Source organism: Gracilinanus agilis, chromosome 5, assembly GCF_016433145.1.
Source record: "Gracilinanus agilis isolate LMUSP501 chromosome 5, AgileGrace, whole genome shotgun sequence".
NCBI lineage: Eukaryota > Metazoa > Chordata > Mammalia > Didelphimorphia > Didelphidae > Gracilinanus > Gracilinanus agilis.
The window spans coordinates 137216620-137233169 of NC_058134.1; the positions used below are offsets into that span (position 1 = coordinate 137216620).

Genomic DNA, 16550 nt, shown 5'->3' on the forward strand with positions numbered 1-16550 from the left:
CCTAAAAAGTCTTATCAGCACTGTGAAAATTAACTTCTATATCTTGTTCCTATTTATCCTATAGTTTATTAAAGGGGAAAAGATACCAAGAATTTTGTAAGGCTGCTTAATTTAAGGAAACAAATGAAAGATTATTGTTTATGTAATAGAAGAAATGAATATGTAAATAAATTTCATAAATTAGCCATTGAATAAATTTTTGTAGCATGCTTTCCAAACCATAAAGATGTCTGCACACATGTATATGCACACATATACAAAATTTCATCAAAGTTTTAGTCCAGTGGTTCCCAAACTTTTTTTGCCTACTGCCCCCTTTCCAGAAAAAAATATTGCTTAGCCCCCTGGAAATTAATTTTTTAAAATTTTAATAGCAATTAATAGGAAAGATAAATGTATCTGTGGCCATCACCACACCTCTGGATTGCTGCAGCACCCACCAGGGGGTGGTAGCGCCCACTTTGGGAATCACTGTTTTAGTCCAATATTAATGAATTAAATCTTAAGCTTCATTAAGGCTTTTGAGACACCCTATGTACACATACACACATATTTGTGTGTGAATATGCATGTGTATGGATGTACATATTTACCTATATATGTGTGTACATATAAATATATACATATAAATATACATCAGTCTTAAAACTAGACTGATAAATTATGGGAAACTATCTATATGGAAACTTTCTCCATTTGATGCCAAGTATTAAAGTGACTCATCCTCAGTAACACAGCAAGTATCAAAGGCTGAACCTAAGCCTTATAGATTCTAAGCATGATCATATATCCATCTCACCACATCTGCAAGAGCATTATTAGACTACCATTATTTTTATTGAGTTTAAAAACTTTGGCAAATTCTGTCAAAATGAAGATGGTTCCCCAATTCATTCCTGTATCAGATATTTTCTGAGGGTCCATTATGCAACCCAAAAATATTATGTGGCAGCTAAGTGTCACAGTAGCTAGAGTACCAGGGCTGGAGTCAAGAAGACCCAAGTTCAAATCTAGCCTCAGACACTTACTAACTCTGTGACTCTGGAAAAATCTCTTAATTCTATTTGCTCTGCCTCCTCATCTGCAAAATAAGCTGGAGAAGGAAATGGCAAACCACTCTAGTATCTTTGCCAAGAAAAACTCAAATGGGATTACGAATAGTTAGACATGAATGAAACAGTTAAACAACCACCACCACCATCATGGTAGGCAGTTGCTGTACACGAAGAAAAGAAGTACAAGATAGAACCACTCTTGGCTTAGACTCCAGTTGATACCCTACTTCCTAATAATGTATAAAAGATGGAAAAAATATTCCAATAATCTTTATATTTGTATCTCCCATAAGAACTTAAATTATTTTGCCACTCAATCATCATAAAAGAGAAATCTAAATCTAAATGTTCCACTACAAATAGTTTTATATAAATTATACCATAAATTGGAGCCATATACTCACTAGAAAAAGAAGAGGGACATGGTAAGGCAATCTTTGAGTTGCAAGTATAAATAGATATAATATTCATAGCTAACATAAATAAAATTGAATACCTTGCCTGCCCCAGTGGATCCAGCAACAGCCAACAATTGTCCTTTTTCTATCTTGAAACTGATATTTTTAAGGACAGGAGTACCAAGAAGAGAGAAATTGCTAAAGAAGAGGCCATTATCACCATTGGAAATTTTCGCATCACTATTATTCTGTTTTGCCTTTACAAACAATTCCCCAAATCCCTGGAAAAGAATACACAGAAAATAAAAGACAGGCATATCAGCTAATTATCTTAGCTTTAAATTAAATGCTTCATAAGAGTATGATTTTGTAAGTGTGAGTTCTTGCTATATTTGTGCAAATTACCACTTTTTCACAGATAATATTCCATGTGTTACAGTGCCACCTTTACCCTCCAACATCCCCTCATTACCAACAACTAAGCGATGAACCTTTCCAATCTAAAGTAGTTTAGGCAGTGATTGACACAAGTCTTTCCCAAAGCCTATAATCTATACATTTTCAGATTCATAGAACATATAATGACTCTTGATTTCCCAGAACTCAGGGCCTTTGGTGGGCTGTCATAGTGACACATTAGGGAAGGATCCTATGTCCTTTTACAATTTTTAAATTATTCTTAAGCAGACTGTAAAGCATTTGAAAATGATTTTCTCTAAAATATTCACCCACATATACAATGTAATGGAATTCGGTTTATAAAAAAATATCTCTTGGAGGAACTCAAAACACTAAAAATAAATTGAAAGAACCTAGTTAATGTAGGCTCACCATAAGGTACTGCTGTAATCCAGACCAACCTGGAACAAATCAAGAGTAAATGAATGAAGACTGATCATATCTGGCAATTCCCTGACACACACCTGGCTCCTTTGAACTTCTAGAGAGAGCTTCACATACACACAATGAAGATGGGTACCTCATTACTAACTGCATTTCTTTACATTGAGAGATATGAAAGAATTGAGGAGCTAAGGAAAACCAGCTATCCTTTTTTCAGGTTGGAATAGTATTTGAGACTTCTAGTCATAATGAGAAATAGATGGCCTGAGCTGATCTTTAAACCAATCTATACATTTTCAATAGATAAGTAAAAATGAGGGGTGGGGGCAGGAAGCACAGTGATCCAAGGGCTAATAGGTTTCAGTCTAATCCTAGAGTGAGTAAAATAACTGAAATGAAGACAAAAGGTGTTTTTTTTTTCCTTACTCCCTTTTCTGCTTTCTTTCTTTCTGGCTCATATTCTCTAGGCAAAACAAGTCTAAATGACAAGAAAATACATTTCACAAGTAAATGAAGTTCTGAAAGAGAAAGTTCCTGCTGTTATTCTTCACTGAGTCAAAAACTATTCTCTAACAGAAGATACAAAATGCTATTTAAGGGATCAAAAACTACTAACAATTAAAGCAAAATTTCCAAATTGAATAAAAGCAAAGGATTAGAGTATTTAAAAAGTCACTGTTTTGAATGTATTTTTATGGTACGGGGCAAAACGTAAGGGACTGGGAAGAGAGTCCTGGCTTTTATTCTAGTCTACTACTTGGCCACGGGATCTTGAACAAGGAATATCAGCTTTGCAATTTCCTTTGGCTAAAAATAACATGTAACATGCTTTTGACCTTTTTAAGCTGTAGGGTTTTTTAATTCACAAAAATTAGGAGCGTTGGTTAATTTCACCTCTAAAATTATATTATGGTTATAGTCCTGTCATCATACAGTACAAAATACAAAACCTCAGAGATCAATATGCTTAAGTATTTGGAGGAAATAAAGTGAAAAATTATTATTATTTGTTGTTGTTATTTTAATTCTGACCTCATCCCAGAATGCCGTTATATTTTCCATCACAACATCTGTAGTTGTTAAGTTATATTCCAATGTTTTATATTCTTCTTTTTGTAAGAAATCCTGTTCATAAAAGAAAGCAGAAACAGAGTATGAACAAAAACAACAATAACAGAGGCCTACCTATTTCCAATACATAATTATCTAAGCTCCTTATATAGAAACTCTAATTTGAGACTGAAACTTCTTAAATATTCTTGCCCTTTCAGAACCTCAGTAGCTAATAGTTAAATTCATATTGCACAATTCTGATATGAAATTTTAAATTATGGGAAAACTTTACTTAAACCTAAGAAATTGTCAGTAAAACACATGTTGTTTGTTAGCAAGGAATGGGTTCTTCCTTGATATGTACACATCCCAGAATGATTGACTTAATAAGGAAGCCAGATGTTTTTAACCTTTCTTTTTTCATGGATTCCATGGGCAATTTGGCGAAGCCTATGCATCCCTTCTCAGAAGAATGTTTTTAAATGCATAAAGTAAAATACAGAGATTACAAAGGAAGCAAATTTATATTAAAATACAATTACAAAAAATGCTAATAGTCAAAGTCTAGTTTAAGAAACTCTATTCTATTAGGTGGTCAGAGCTGAGGAGGCAGAGGATGGAACACTGAAGAGGCAGGGAACCTGATGCCAGGAGTAGCCACCCCAGGAGACTATCCTGAGTCAGAAGTCTACAGATATGACAGCACAGATGATATTCCTGATTAGAAGTAAGTGTATTATTCCCATCTTTCAAGAAAAACAGAATCCATAATTCAGGAATTAGTAGAAATCTCTTCATCCTCCAGCCATGGCACTCAGACATTGGAAGTACCCTTAGCCCCTATGGCTTTTCCTCTTGAGTGGGGGGCTTCTCTGAGGACCTCCATTTAAGAAGGGTTCTCAGGTTAGCCATGTCTCATTCCTCTTCAGTCTGCCCTCAAGATTCTCTCTGACTGTCCTACAGCCACCTTGCCATGTACTATGTACTACTGCAGAGATATCCAGCTCCTAAAACCCACTCCCCAATCCCATTTTCAGTTTTCTTTTATGTATTATCTTCCACCTTTAGAATGCAAGCTCCTTGAAGGCAGGGAATGTCTTTCATTCTGCTTATATTTGTTTCCAGTGTTTAAAACAGTCCCTGGTGTAGCTTGCTGTTCAGTCATTATCAGTTGTGTCCAACTCTTCCTGATTCCATATGAAGTTTTCTTATCAAAGGTACTAGGAATGGTCTGTCATTTCCTCTTCCATATCATTTTACAGATGAGGAACTGAGTCAAACAAAGTTAAATGAATGGCCCAGATTCACATAATTAGTGTCTAAGGCTATGAATTTTGGTCTTCTTGATTCCAGGTCTGGTACTTTATCCACTAGGCTAACCACTAAGCTGCCTGCTTGGCACATAGTAAACATTTAATAAATGTTTATTGATTGTCTGAATAACTCTTTGTTGTCTAGAAATATGGCTCAGTATGGCTGGAATATTGAGCAAAAAAAAGGTATTCTCCTTACAGCATATGAATATTATAATATCATCCTTAATAGTATTACTATTACTAATTAATATAATTTCATCTGTAGGACTATTGCTATCCTAGTTGCTATACTATAAACTTACTCAACTAAATTAGTGTGAGACCTGACACAACTCTTCCTAAAAGGTCAGTCCATGATTCTAAGGAAAAAGAGATTTCAGAAATTATTCAAGACAAAGATTTTTCCTATCCTGGATTTTTGCTAAGAGAAGATAAGTGAGAAAAGGAGTATAAGATGGAGTGCATCAATCCCAAAGATTTCCCTACTTATTTCTCTGGCTCACACATATAGATAATTCTCTTGGGAAATGTGACCTGACTTCCAATATAAGCCGAAAAAGAAAAATTGCTGGAGAATGAATGAATGGCATCTTAGAATTAAAAATTTTCACTTTCATTAGTTTTAAAGGATTACAGCTCTAGAACTGGAAGGGATCTCAGAGGCTATCTAGTCCAACTTCATTTTACAGATTGGGAAACTGAAGCCAGTTCAATGACATGCTGATTGTCACAGAAACAGTATTCATTAGAAACAGGATGTCCAAACACACCCTCTTAATTTATCACATGAGTTTTTCTATAGACTAAAACGGTGATTCCCAAAGTGGGCGCTACCGCCCCCTGGTGGGTGCTGCAGCGACCCAGGAGGAGCAGTGATGGCCACAGGTGTATTTATCTTTCCTATTAATTGTTATTAAATTTTTTTAAAATTCATTTCCAGGGGGCTAAGTAATATTTTTTCTGGAAAGGGGGAGGTAGGCCAAAATAGTTTGGGAACCACTGGAAGATAGAAACAGTTTGGAGTTCTGAGGAAAACTTGGACTAAAGGCTTGTCACTAGCACCTCCTGTCTGAGACCTCTAGGCAAATACCTTTATCTTTCAGTGCTCTGGTCAACTCCCTAAAACTATAAATGACAGAGAAGATATAGGTAGTGTTGTATTGGTAGTAAGAACTCCTTATGTGGTTGTTCCTTATAGCAATGAAATCACAGGTCTAGTCTCTATTATCTCTAACTTCATATAATCCAAAAATTTAAGCACTGTTTCAATAATTGATATAAATTAAACTGGAGGAATATTTGGAAGAGAAGAAAAACAAAAAAATATTAATTAAATATTCAAAGGGAGTTCAAGAAATGTTCCACCAAAAAAATTCACAGAAACTGTCATCTCTCTGTACATTTTTTAATAGCTAATGAAAGATAGTGTGATTCAGATGAAAGAGCGTTAGATTTGGAATCATAGGACCTAGGTTTGAATCCTGGCTTTCCTGCTTACTACTCATGTAATGTTGGGGTCACAACTTCTCTGGGATTGAGATTCCCTGTCTGGAAGATGAAGAGATTGAATTAGATGACCTCTAAAAAAATCTGCTCAAAAACAACAAACAACTGCTTGGTCACATGGGTTAATGGGGATATGATTGGGGATGTAGACTCTAAACGATCACTCTAGTGCAAATATTAATAATATAGAAACAGGTCTTGATCAATGACACATGTAAAACCCAGTGAAATTGCTCGTTGGCTATGGGAGGGGTTGGATTAGGGGAAGGAAAGAACATGAATCATGTAACCATGGGAAAATATTCTTAATTAATTAATTAAATAAACTTAATTTTAAAAAAATCTACTCAACACTATGTTTAGCAAAGTGCCTGGCACACAGTAGGAGTTTAATAAATGTTTATTGATTATGCAATGAAACTAGAAAGAAGTCAGTTGTGCATTTTAAAAGTTAACAATTTATTACATGGATACTTTAAAACTTCTCTCAAAAGGTGTCAATTGTGCCATCAGTGCCTGGTTATGTGAATAACTGACTTGATATACAAGGCCATTTTGATTCAAACTTAATCCTTTCCAACCATATTATTTAGGAACATTTTTAACAGAGGTCTTGGCAGGTAAAGTTTTGTCTTTTTCTAGTTATTCTGCCACTAATCTGTGTAAAAAATGAATTAACTCGACAAGAATCGGCAGAAAAATCTCTAGACTGAGAAAACAGTAACTCCTAAACCACTCTGCATCAATCAAGACTTTCTTTGTGCAGAAAAACTCACCCGATTAAGAACAAATGTGATGAAAGGCTCATGGCCAAAGATGCCCATTTTGTAAGACAGATCCACTAAGCAAGTTTAGAAATGCCCAGAAGGTACTGCACACATAGTTGTTATACACTACCTGTATTTTGTTTATTGCTCCAAGAGAATCATACCAGGTTTGCACAGCCCAGGGAAACTGCCGGGTTACTGCCATTCGAAGAACGATGCAGAATGAGATGGTTGTAAATATTTTTCGCAGAACAATTCCTTTGATCAAAGCATAAGGAAGCACAGCTAGAAATACAACAAAGAAACCTGAGAAGAAGAAGGCTGAGCTATTGAAGTATCTCACATATGCGGTTTTTCGGGTCAATTTCAGTTCAGTTCTGTAAAAACAAAACAAAACAAAACAAAATGAATTTGGGGTAGTATTTCAGAGCTGCAGATTTTTTGCATTTTGGAATTTAATCTCAGAATGTTATATTTTTTTTTCAAATCATCACAGTGCCTACTACATTGTAGGAGTTTGCTCAAAATCTTATTCAACTGAGTAGACACAATTGTTGAAAGGAAGTAGGCATATCCCAAATATTTCTGGAAATCAGAGAAGAAGCAGAATTTATACAAAGAAGGCTGTTCTTAATCTAAAACTCAATTCAGTTCAACAAAATTCATCACACACTTACCATGCAGTGAATTGAGGTTAAATATAAGAATAAACCTTTGCAGTTTCACATAGACAACAGGTACAAAAGCTAATATTTTTACCATTTACTTTGTTCTTTTTTAACATACTCATTTTTTAGAAGCAATGATATCTTAACTAATCATATCCTAGGTTCATATCATCAGATATATCTCATCTAAATTTCTCAACCATTTCAAAGAAACTTCAAATGTAGAAGTGTTGTATAGGTCAGAAAATAAATCTAGCCTAATATTGTTAACTATGTAACTACTCTTCTTAGAAAGGAAAGTTTCCATATTAAGAAAAACAATTTCTTTAATTCTGTTCACAATTAGTATTCTCTTTTATTATAACACTCTCTTTTGAAATAGTCTCCAGATGCCCCCCAAAAATATGGATTTGAATTATAGTAAGCACAGCGCTGCTACACACAATAGAAAATACATTTTTTTAATTTACCCTGAAACTGTCACAGATTAAAATGTAAATAAACGTAGAGCTTGGATAATAAAAAAGCATATTAAATAAATAAATTTGGCATGTTAAGAGTACATCCTTAATCTTTATAGATGATAATTACAACTGTTATTATTGTGGCTTCCCATAAAACATCACTTGTATTCATTGACAGAGATATAATAAATGACTCGATAGTTTATTGGTCTGACTTTTTGAAACACTTTTAACTAAGCATAATTTTTTAAAAATAAGTTATATATGTAATTGAGGAAAATCTCAATGTGTAACTTTTCCCATAAAGTTTTAAAAAGAAATTCATTGATACCATGTTAATGAAGACATTTGCATTCACTTAAAGCCTCAATTATTTTAATATACAAAAATAAAATTCTGTTCAAATATTTTCAATGTTTTTGGCAATATTAGATTGCTTTTAAAAATATTTTAGTTCGCTTCCTAAGCTATCTTTCAGTAAGTTGATTTTCTATCACCCCAAAGTCTTATAGTGCTCTTACTCAGAGAACAAGTTAAATATTTATACATTAGAGATGTTCTAGTAGGTACTTGGACAAATGTCATAGAAATCTAAGTAAAGACATGTGAAGAGAAAAGGATAGAACCAATTTTAAAAAAGTATCTCAATGCTGAGTACTTTCGATTCTATGTTGTTCAGTGCCCACAAGAAACCACCCCATCCAAGCCTGGTATAAAAAAGAATTTTGAGTCTAGTGACATGTGGCAGAGGAAACTAAAGGAGAAGAGAAGTCAGGAAGACAATGACTACAAGGTATTTTTAAGAAGTGCATGGAAAGTATGAGTTAGTCCTGACATGTATAATCTAGGACAGAAGTTCTCAGAATTAAAGTAATAAAAAATTAAATTAAAGAAAACATTTTTCCAAAAATTATATTCCAGAGAAAAATAAGATGAAATATCTGCTGAGATGAAAGTGACTAGATTTGCTCAAGGTACACAATGATTTTTAGTAAGGTAAATTAAAGAGAAGATAAATTCAAGTTGGCTAAGGTCAACCCAAAATTAATAAAATCTCAAATTATTGCCAAATTCACAACTTTGTGAAAGTTAAATTATATTTTTAAACAATAAGAAAAGAAGAAGAGAGAAAAATGGGGGGGGGGAAGAAAGAGGAGGAGAAGGAGGGAAAGAGGGAAAAAGAAGGAACAATGAAAAGGGAAGCACAGGTAATTTTGAAAAGATAGCTAAAAGCAGAAGGGAGACAAAATTTTAAAAGATCATTCTCCAATGAGTAGTATTTTCATTGAAATCTGCTTATTATATAAGAGTCATAAAAATACTTTATCGTTATCTTTTGAAAAGCAGAAAGTGATTTTATGACAGAAGTGCCATAAAACAATAGCTGTGCCCTGAGCTTTGGAGCTCACTGGCACAGGCTGAGTTTAATCATTCTACTGCCCTTCACCAGAGCAATTTCTCTCAGAACATTTTATTTGATCTCTCTGGTAGATGCCAACTATTTCCCATATTTACGTCAGTTCAAAACATGCCTTCCGTCAGTAATTTCCAACCTTTTCAAGCAACAATTTCATGCCAGATTAAGGAACTAGATTCTATAAGCCACAACTAAGCATTTACTTTGCCAAAAAAAGAGTCAGACACAACTGAAATGACTGAACAACTACAACAAGCATTTACTATTAGAACTGTGCAAACATCAATTGACAGTGGAAAGGATGGGTTTCACAAGATTATAGAAATAAAGCTGGAAGGATCCAACCCTCTCATTTTATAGATGAAGGAACTGAGACCTAAAGAATGATTTCTACAAGGTCATATAGCTAGCAGGAATTTGAGGAATCTGAACCTGTCTTCTTGACTGGTAGACCTAGTTCTCTATTCACTACTACATACTGTTTCCGTCTTTTGTACTAGAGGGAGAAACAACCAAAGCCAGCAGTAGGGATCATCGAGCTGAAATTTATCTTTGAGATATGAGGAAAAGGATAGCTAATAGCCAGTAACCATGCTAGCAATTCCAGCACTAATATATCCAACAGTGATGAAGACAGTGATTGCTTAATCTTTGTTACTTCCACAAACAATTCCTAAGGCCTAAACAAACTGCTATGGTATTATAAACCTTTTCTGGATGGTGGTGAGAAAAATTCTGTGGCTTTCCTGGATTTTTTCTTAACTGGCATAACAAAAGTAAATGACCAATAACCATGTTTGGGAAATAGTACACACTTTTACTCCTTTTATTTACATGGCAGAGGACTTAACATTTCACCTTTTCTTTCTTGTTGTTCCAATCACACACCTGGAGTTTAGTTTTCATTCCCGTCTAGGTGAATCAGCCCCTTGAATTCCAGGTAACCCATATTTAGCCCATCTAAGAAAATATTTTTCTTTTGGCCTACTTTTCCCTTTGAAATTTTGATGCAATATAGAGCCTTAAAGCATTGGTCTCTTTTCACCAATTTTCCTGAATCAATAAGTCTCCCATCATTCAATTGCCTAATTTTTTTTAAATTTCCAAATTCTTAACATTTAAGGAACAAGGCCTTTGACTAAGGAAAACTGACTTAATATGGCCTGGAAAATATACTGGATTAATTTTTTGCCAAGGGTTGGATCAGCAATCATGCCACAGTCTGTACTGTATGTCTTTCCTGGATGTAATCTTGAATGATCAAAGTAAGAAAGTTATTTGAGGTGAAGCCAGAGAGGAGCCCAAATGCTAGGTACTGGTGTTTGTTTTTTGTTGTTGGGTGTTTTTTTTTAATGAGGTACTACAAGTGGGTGGGCAATGTAGTACAGTGTATTGAACTCTGGCCTTGAAGACAAGTTCAAGTCCTACCTCTGACTAGCTTTATGATCCTGGGCAGAGGAGAGAAACTGAGATTAAAGACTATTCTTGTAGAAAATGAGACTTTAGCTGACACATTGAGGAAGCTTGGAAGAACTAAAGATTAGGAAGAATTCCACTGGGGAAAAGCCAGTGAAAAAGCCTGGAGATAGAGTACCCTATGTGAGAAATAGCAAGGAAGCCAGTGTTACTGGATCATGAAGTATATGGGGGTAGGAAGATACTGTTTATCCTTCATTTTCAAAGAGGATCAGTGACATTACAGGGTGAAGTTTTGACTTGGGTATGAAAGCCATTCTTCAAAGACTCATGGCACATTGTAGATGATCATTGGTCTCAAAGGCTATGACAGAGGAGCTCAATCTCTAGTGAGGCTTATCAAGCTAGAAAATCTTTAGCCTAAAAGCCCAATAAGAACTTGAGAAAAGTGCAATACTCTGCCTGTTTCAAAAAAGTCAATTCCAAGAGGATTGAACTTTTGTTTATTTGTTTATTTTGCCTCACTAACTCATCAAAATATCTACTATCATATGGAAGGTCTCAAATCTACATCAATAGCAAAAATTTGCAATAATGGATGTAATCATAAAAGATCAAAGCAAAGAAATTATATAATCATAATCAAGGGCAATACAATCATAAGGAGTATTTTCTTTTGACGTGTCTTCTCATCTATTTAGCCATAGAAAGATGTAAATAAAATTAAGTTTTGTTAAATAAAATTCATTTGAATCAATTTTACTGAGCCTCATATTTGATAGTCTAACTAAGAGCTACTCCAACTAGCAAATTGAAACGGGAGTCAAAATATGACAATTCTCTAGACTTTGTAAATGTTTTGTTGAAATGAAGATTAATTTTGAGGTCCTTCAAAAAAAAAAGCAATCCTGCTAATATCTAACTCACTATATTACTTCTGAATTGTTTTTTCACTTGGGTGGTTTTAGGGAAAATGATGTGGCAGCCACTCATTTTACAAATCTTGTTTAAATTTTAATGAATAATAATTATATTCAATCAAGAGTCATATACTGCATAATTCAATGGATCTGTGATCCACTCCTGTGTAATTCTTGATCAGAGATTTCTCATAGAAGATCCACATAAGACTAGAAACATTCCTCTAGAGTCATTTAAATTTCATAAATATCATTACAGCACTTTAGCTGTCCATCTGCTATCCTTTGCTTTCATCACACAACTGGCCCATTTCATTTTTTATTATACATTTCCTTAAATATATATATATATATATATATATATCCATTATGCCGCTTCTCACTTCATCTATGTAGGATATCATTGGAAATTGGCTTTAGCCTACTTGTACTGACCACATTGTTCTCCACTGTCCTTAGAAGCCCTGGTGGTACCTTTGGCTCTTCAGAAATCATACTATTCCAAGAGTCAACTATTTAGCATTGCCAAGTGAACATTTGTGTTGAAGATATGGGGTTTTGCTTTGGAATCCATTGTGCTATTTTCCAAATGTGATTCTGACTGCTCCCTTCCTCCTTTTCAAATTTAGACCAAGCTTATTGTCTATCATTCCCCAAATGTGTGTATTATATCTATATGTACAAACATACATCTGCATGCAAGTGTATGTGCCTGCTACAGAGGATCATATATGAAAACCTTCCTCTTTCTTTCTCATATTTTCACCAAGGATACCTNATATATATATATATATATATATATCCATTATGCCGCTTCTCACTTCATCTATGTAGGATATCATTGGAAATTGGCTTTAGCCTACTTGTACTGACCACATTGTTCTCCACTGTCCTTAGAAGCCCTGGTGGTACCTTTGGCTCTTCAGAAATCATACTATTCCAAGAGTCAACTATTTAGCATTGCCAAGTGAACATTTGTGTTGAAGATATGGGGTTTTGCTTTGGAAACCATTGTGCTATTTTCCAAATGTGATTCTGACTGCTCCCTTCCTCCTTTTCAAATTTAGACCAAGCTTATTGTCTATCATTCCCCAAATGTGTGTATTATATCTATATGTACAAACATACATCTGCATGCAAGTGTATGTGCCTGCTACAGAGGATCATATATGAAAACCTTCCTCTTTCTTTCTCATATTTTCACCAAGGATACCTTCAATACATGTTCATGCTCATAAAGATTTTATCAAGATGGAAAAATAGGCATGTGGTAGTAGTTGCAAATATCATCTCTATCACCGCTTTTGGAGATTTCTTCCCCTCACATTCTTTCAGTATCTCCCCAGTTAAGATAATGTGAAAAGCAATCTCTGAGTGCTTTTAAAGTCATGTTGCCTCCAACCTGCCTCCAACCTGAGTAGCTTCTGCGTGCATGTCAGTTTTGTTGCTCTTTCCAACCATAGTCTTAAGTGAAATTTCAACTTGTGGTGCCAGTTGTGTCAGTCAGTGAACGTCATGGACATTGATTTCATTTGGATGTTGGATTCATTTGGATGAACCATACAATTTCCTCCAGTTTTTCATCCACCAAAATGGAAATTTGTATGTAAGGTGAAATTATCTTTATGGTAGCATTTTTCTCGTGTTCATAATGAGCAAGATGGCATTACTGTGTGTCTCATTGAAGTCATGTTTTGTGTTTCCTTTGGGCACCAGATTAAACTAATTCTACCAACTTCTTTGACTCTCCAGGAAACAAAAACCTATGAATCTAACCTTCCATTTAGTTACAATTTTCCATTCCAAGCTCATAGAATTATTGATCTAGAGCAAAAAAAGAGACCTCGTGTCGAGTCAAACATCCTCATTTTTACAGGCGAGAAAATTGAAACTTAGAAGTATCAAGTTATCAGTATTGCAGATGGCTAGTGTCAGAATAGGGATTTGAACTCAGGTCTGCTTACTCTAGGGACTTTATTTATTCCATAGTAACACAGCATATCAATTCACTGATCCTTAAACCAAGACATTCAGACAACCTAGTTTATAGTCAATCTAAAAACTATGTGATTCTTACATACCTTATGCCCTTTTACCACTTTTCTACTATCTTCAGTATATAGGGGTCAAACAGAACTGAAGATTTTTTTCTTAGTTTTTCCTCATTTTTTGGCTGATCCTTGCTATGATATCTATGTGTACATTCTAACCATGTACCAGGGGTGAATTTACACTATTGAATGGAAAGTGATTGACCAAAGAAAAACTATCTTCCGATCTTACCAATTAATAAGTCTGATACAACTTTAAGCAGGTGGAATCTTAAATATGTCTGGCCAAGAAATATTAACTATTTCCCAACAATTATGTTGTTGTTCCATTTTTTCAGTTATGTCCAACTCTTTTATGACCCCATTTGGGGTTTTCTTGGCAAAGATACTTGAGTGATTTGCCATTTCTTTCTCCAGCTTATTTTATAAATGTGGAAACAGAAAAACAGGGTCAAGTGACTTTTCTAGGGTTACAAGCTAGTGCTTAGGCTAGATTTGAACTCACAAAGGATGAGTCTTCATATCCCCAGGTCTGACACCCTATCCACTGCACCACCTAGCTGCCTCTCAAAATTATATAGCTTCCTAATACTAAAGGCATGATTATGTCTCATTTTATATTCATAACTTAAATATTTACCATTATATGACCTTATATTATTTGTTATTTAGTTTAAATGCTGATTGCATCACTTTTTAAGAAAATTAGCCTGTGAGTATAATTTATTTTATTTCATAGATTTTATATTAAAAATCCAAATTGCTACAAATCTGGAAATTTTAATCAAAAAAAGAAAATAACTTACTCTCTTAGACTTTCAATCATCTTTTCCATTGCCTCCTCCCAGCAATATGCCTTAACAGACTGTATGTTGTCAATCATTTCTGAAGTTATCACAAGTCTTTCATTTATCTTTCCTGCTCTCCTTTCTCTGAAAAAAAAATGTAATAAAATTAAGTCAGTTCAAATTCAGGATAATTTTAGTGGCATAGTCTAATATCTATTAGACAAAATTATACCAAAGACCCCTTCCAACACTAATGTTCTACATTCTCTGGTCAAAATAATTCACAATATTTAATCATCATTGTTCATACTATTTGGAGGAATCAAAGATTTTAATATTAAAAGGACATAATTCAGCAGTTAATCTTTTAGGGAAAAAACTCAAGTGTTTTTAACAATTCTACATTGCATTTCAGGTATTTCTGGAATGATTGGTATAGATGTTAATTCACATCCATCCCAACATCAAAGCAGATTGCCACCTTTTTATGCCTTAGTAGATAGTCTTTGTGAGTTGCTGAATTAGTTTGACCAAAAATGCAAAAAATGCTGCATCAGTGTTGCATTATTATTGGGTCACAAATGCAAAACAACTCTATATTAAGTTAATGCTCGTATTAATCCCTTTTAGGGACCGTGCAACCAGACTGTGTGCTATGCCCTACCCCTACCTCCAGAGATCAAGTGCTGTGCCCTCCCCTTATCCTAGACAAGGGAAGGAGAAAAGGAGGGGAGTGGCCTGGGTGCTCTGCTCAGGGGATGGAATAAGAGCTTCCATTGGGCAGATGGGCAAAGGGGTGGGTTATGAGAGGTGTGCATGAAGAGGGGGAAGGGAAAGGCTCCACTCAAGTACCTTTGCCTTTCAATAACTTAACTCTGGTGGGTGAAAGAATGCATGTCCACAAAGAGGTCTCTGTGTGCCATCTTTGGCACGTGTGCCATAGATTCACCATCACAGCTATATAACATGTCAGTAATACTTAAGTATTATATTAATCCTCATTTGAAAGAACAGGGGGAAAAACTAGCAAGCCTAGGAAAAGTTACTGGAATCCAATTTGATAAGTCAGATTCTCTATATTATGTTCATATAATTGATGCCTCTCATGTGCATTTTCTGATTTATAGAAACTAGATTCCTTTTTATTGATTTTTCAAGAGATTCAATAGATTAACAAATATAAATGCTATGTGATCATAATAAATTATATTGATAACCTTAAAATAATTCCTACTTAGCAAGACTAATTCAGGTAGCAACATAATATAAACCTAATGATGTGTCAGTGTCCTTTTTACAAACTCTATAAAGAAAATGGGTTTTTTTGGGGGAAAAAAGCATTATCACCTGTATTTCATCATCATTTGTCCTAACCAGGCTTGGAACAGAGCAAGTACTATTAGGAAAGCAAGTCCACAAAATGCTGAGGCTTGTAGCAAATCCCAAAGAAGTCCCATCAGGAGCACCACTTGTAAAGGTACAATCCAGACAAAATGTGCCAGGGCCAGCCCCTGAAAAATTCACAGTTAAAAAAAAAGGAAAGCACAGGCTTGGAAGTGATATCCCACAAAAGCATGTTAGAAAGAGAGCACAGTGATATGATACTATCTAAAACTTTGAAGGTCTGAGTGCATTGCAGTCTAGGTGTTAATTATATTGAGAACATAACAATGTACATGTACATTCCACATCCGTACTTCAGTCTCATGCCCCAAATCTCTGAGTACTTCCACAGGAAAATGTTGTATTCGTTTAAGTTTAGAACTTGATGCTTTGAATATTTAGTATGTCAAAAAAATTTTAATAGAATACTGATGACTTGATTTAAAAAAAAACAACAGTAGCTAGGGCACAGGGGCATGATAGATCTCCAGATCCTTGGAATCCC

The 16550-nt window shown here is 34.7% G+C and overlaps 1 protein-coding gene across 1 annotated transcript in view; it reads right to left on the reverse strand.

Annotated features, from left to right (window-relative positions):
* Positions 1-16550, reverse strand: part of CFTR (CF transmembrane conductance regulator) — a 212974-nt gene that overhangs the window by 136390 nt on the left and 60034 nt on the right. Inside the window, 5 exon segments of the mRNA XM_044678477.1 lie at positions 1552-1734; positions 3329-3421; positions 7069-7315; positions 14681-14806; positions 16010-16173. Of these exon segments, the coding sequence (XP_044534412.1) occupies positions 1552-1734; positions 3329-3421; positions 7069-7315; positions 14681-14806; positions 16010-16173 (813 nt within the window).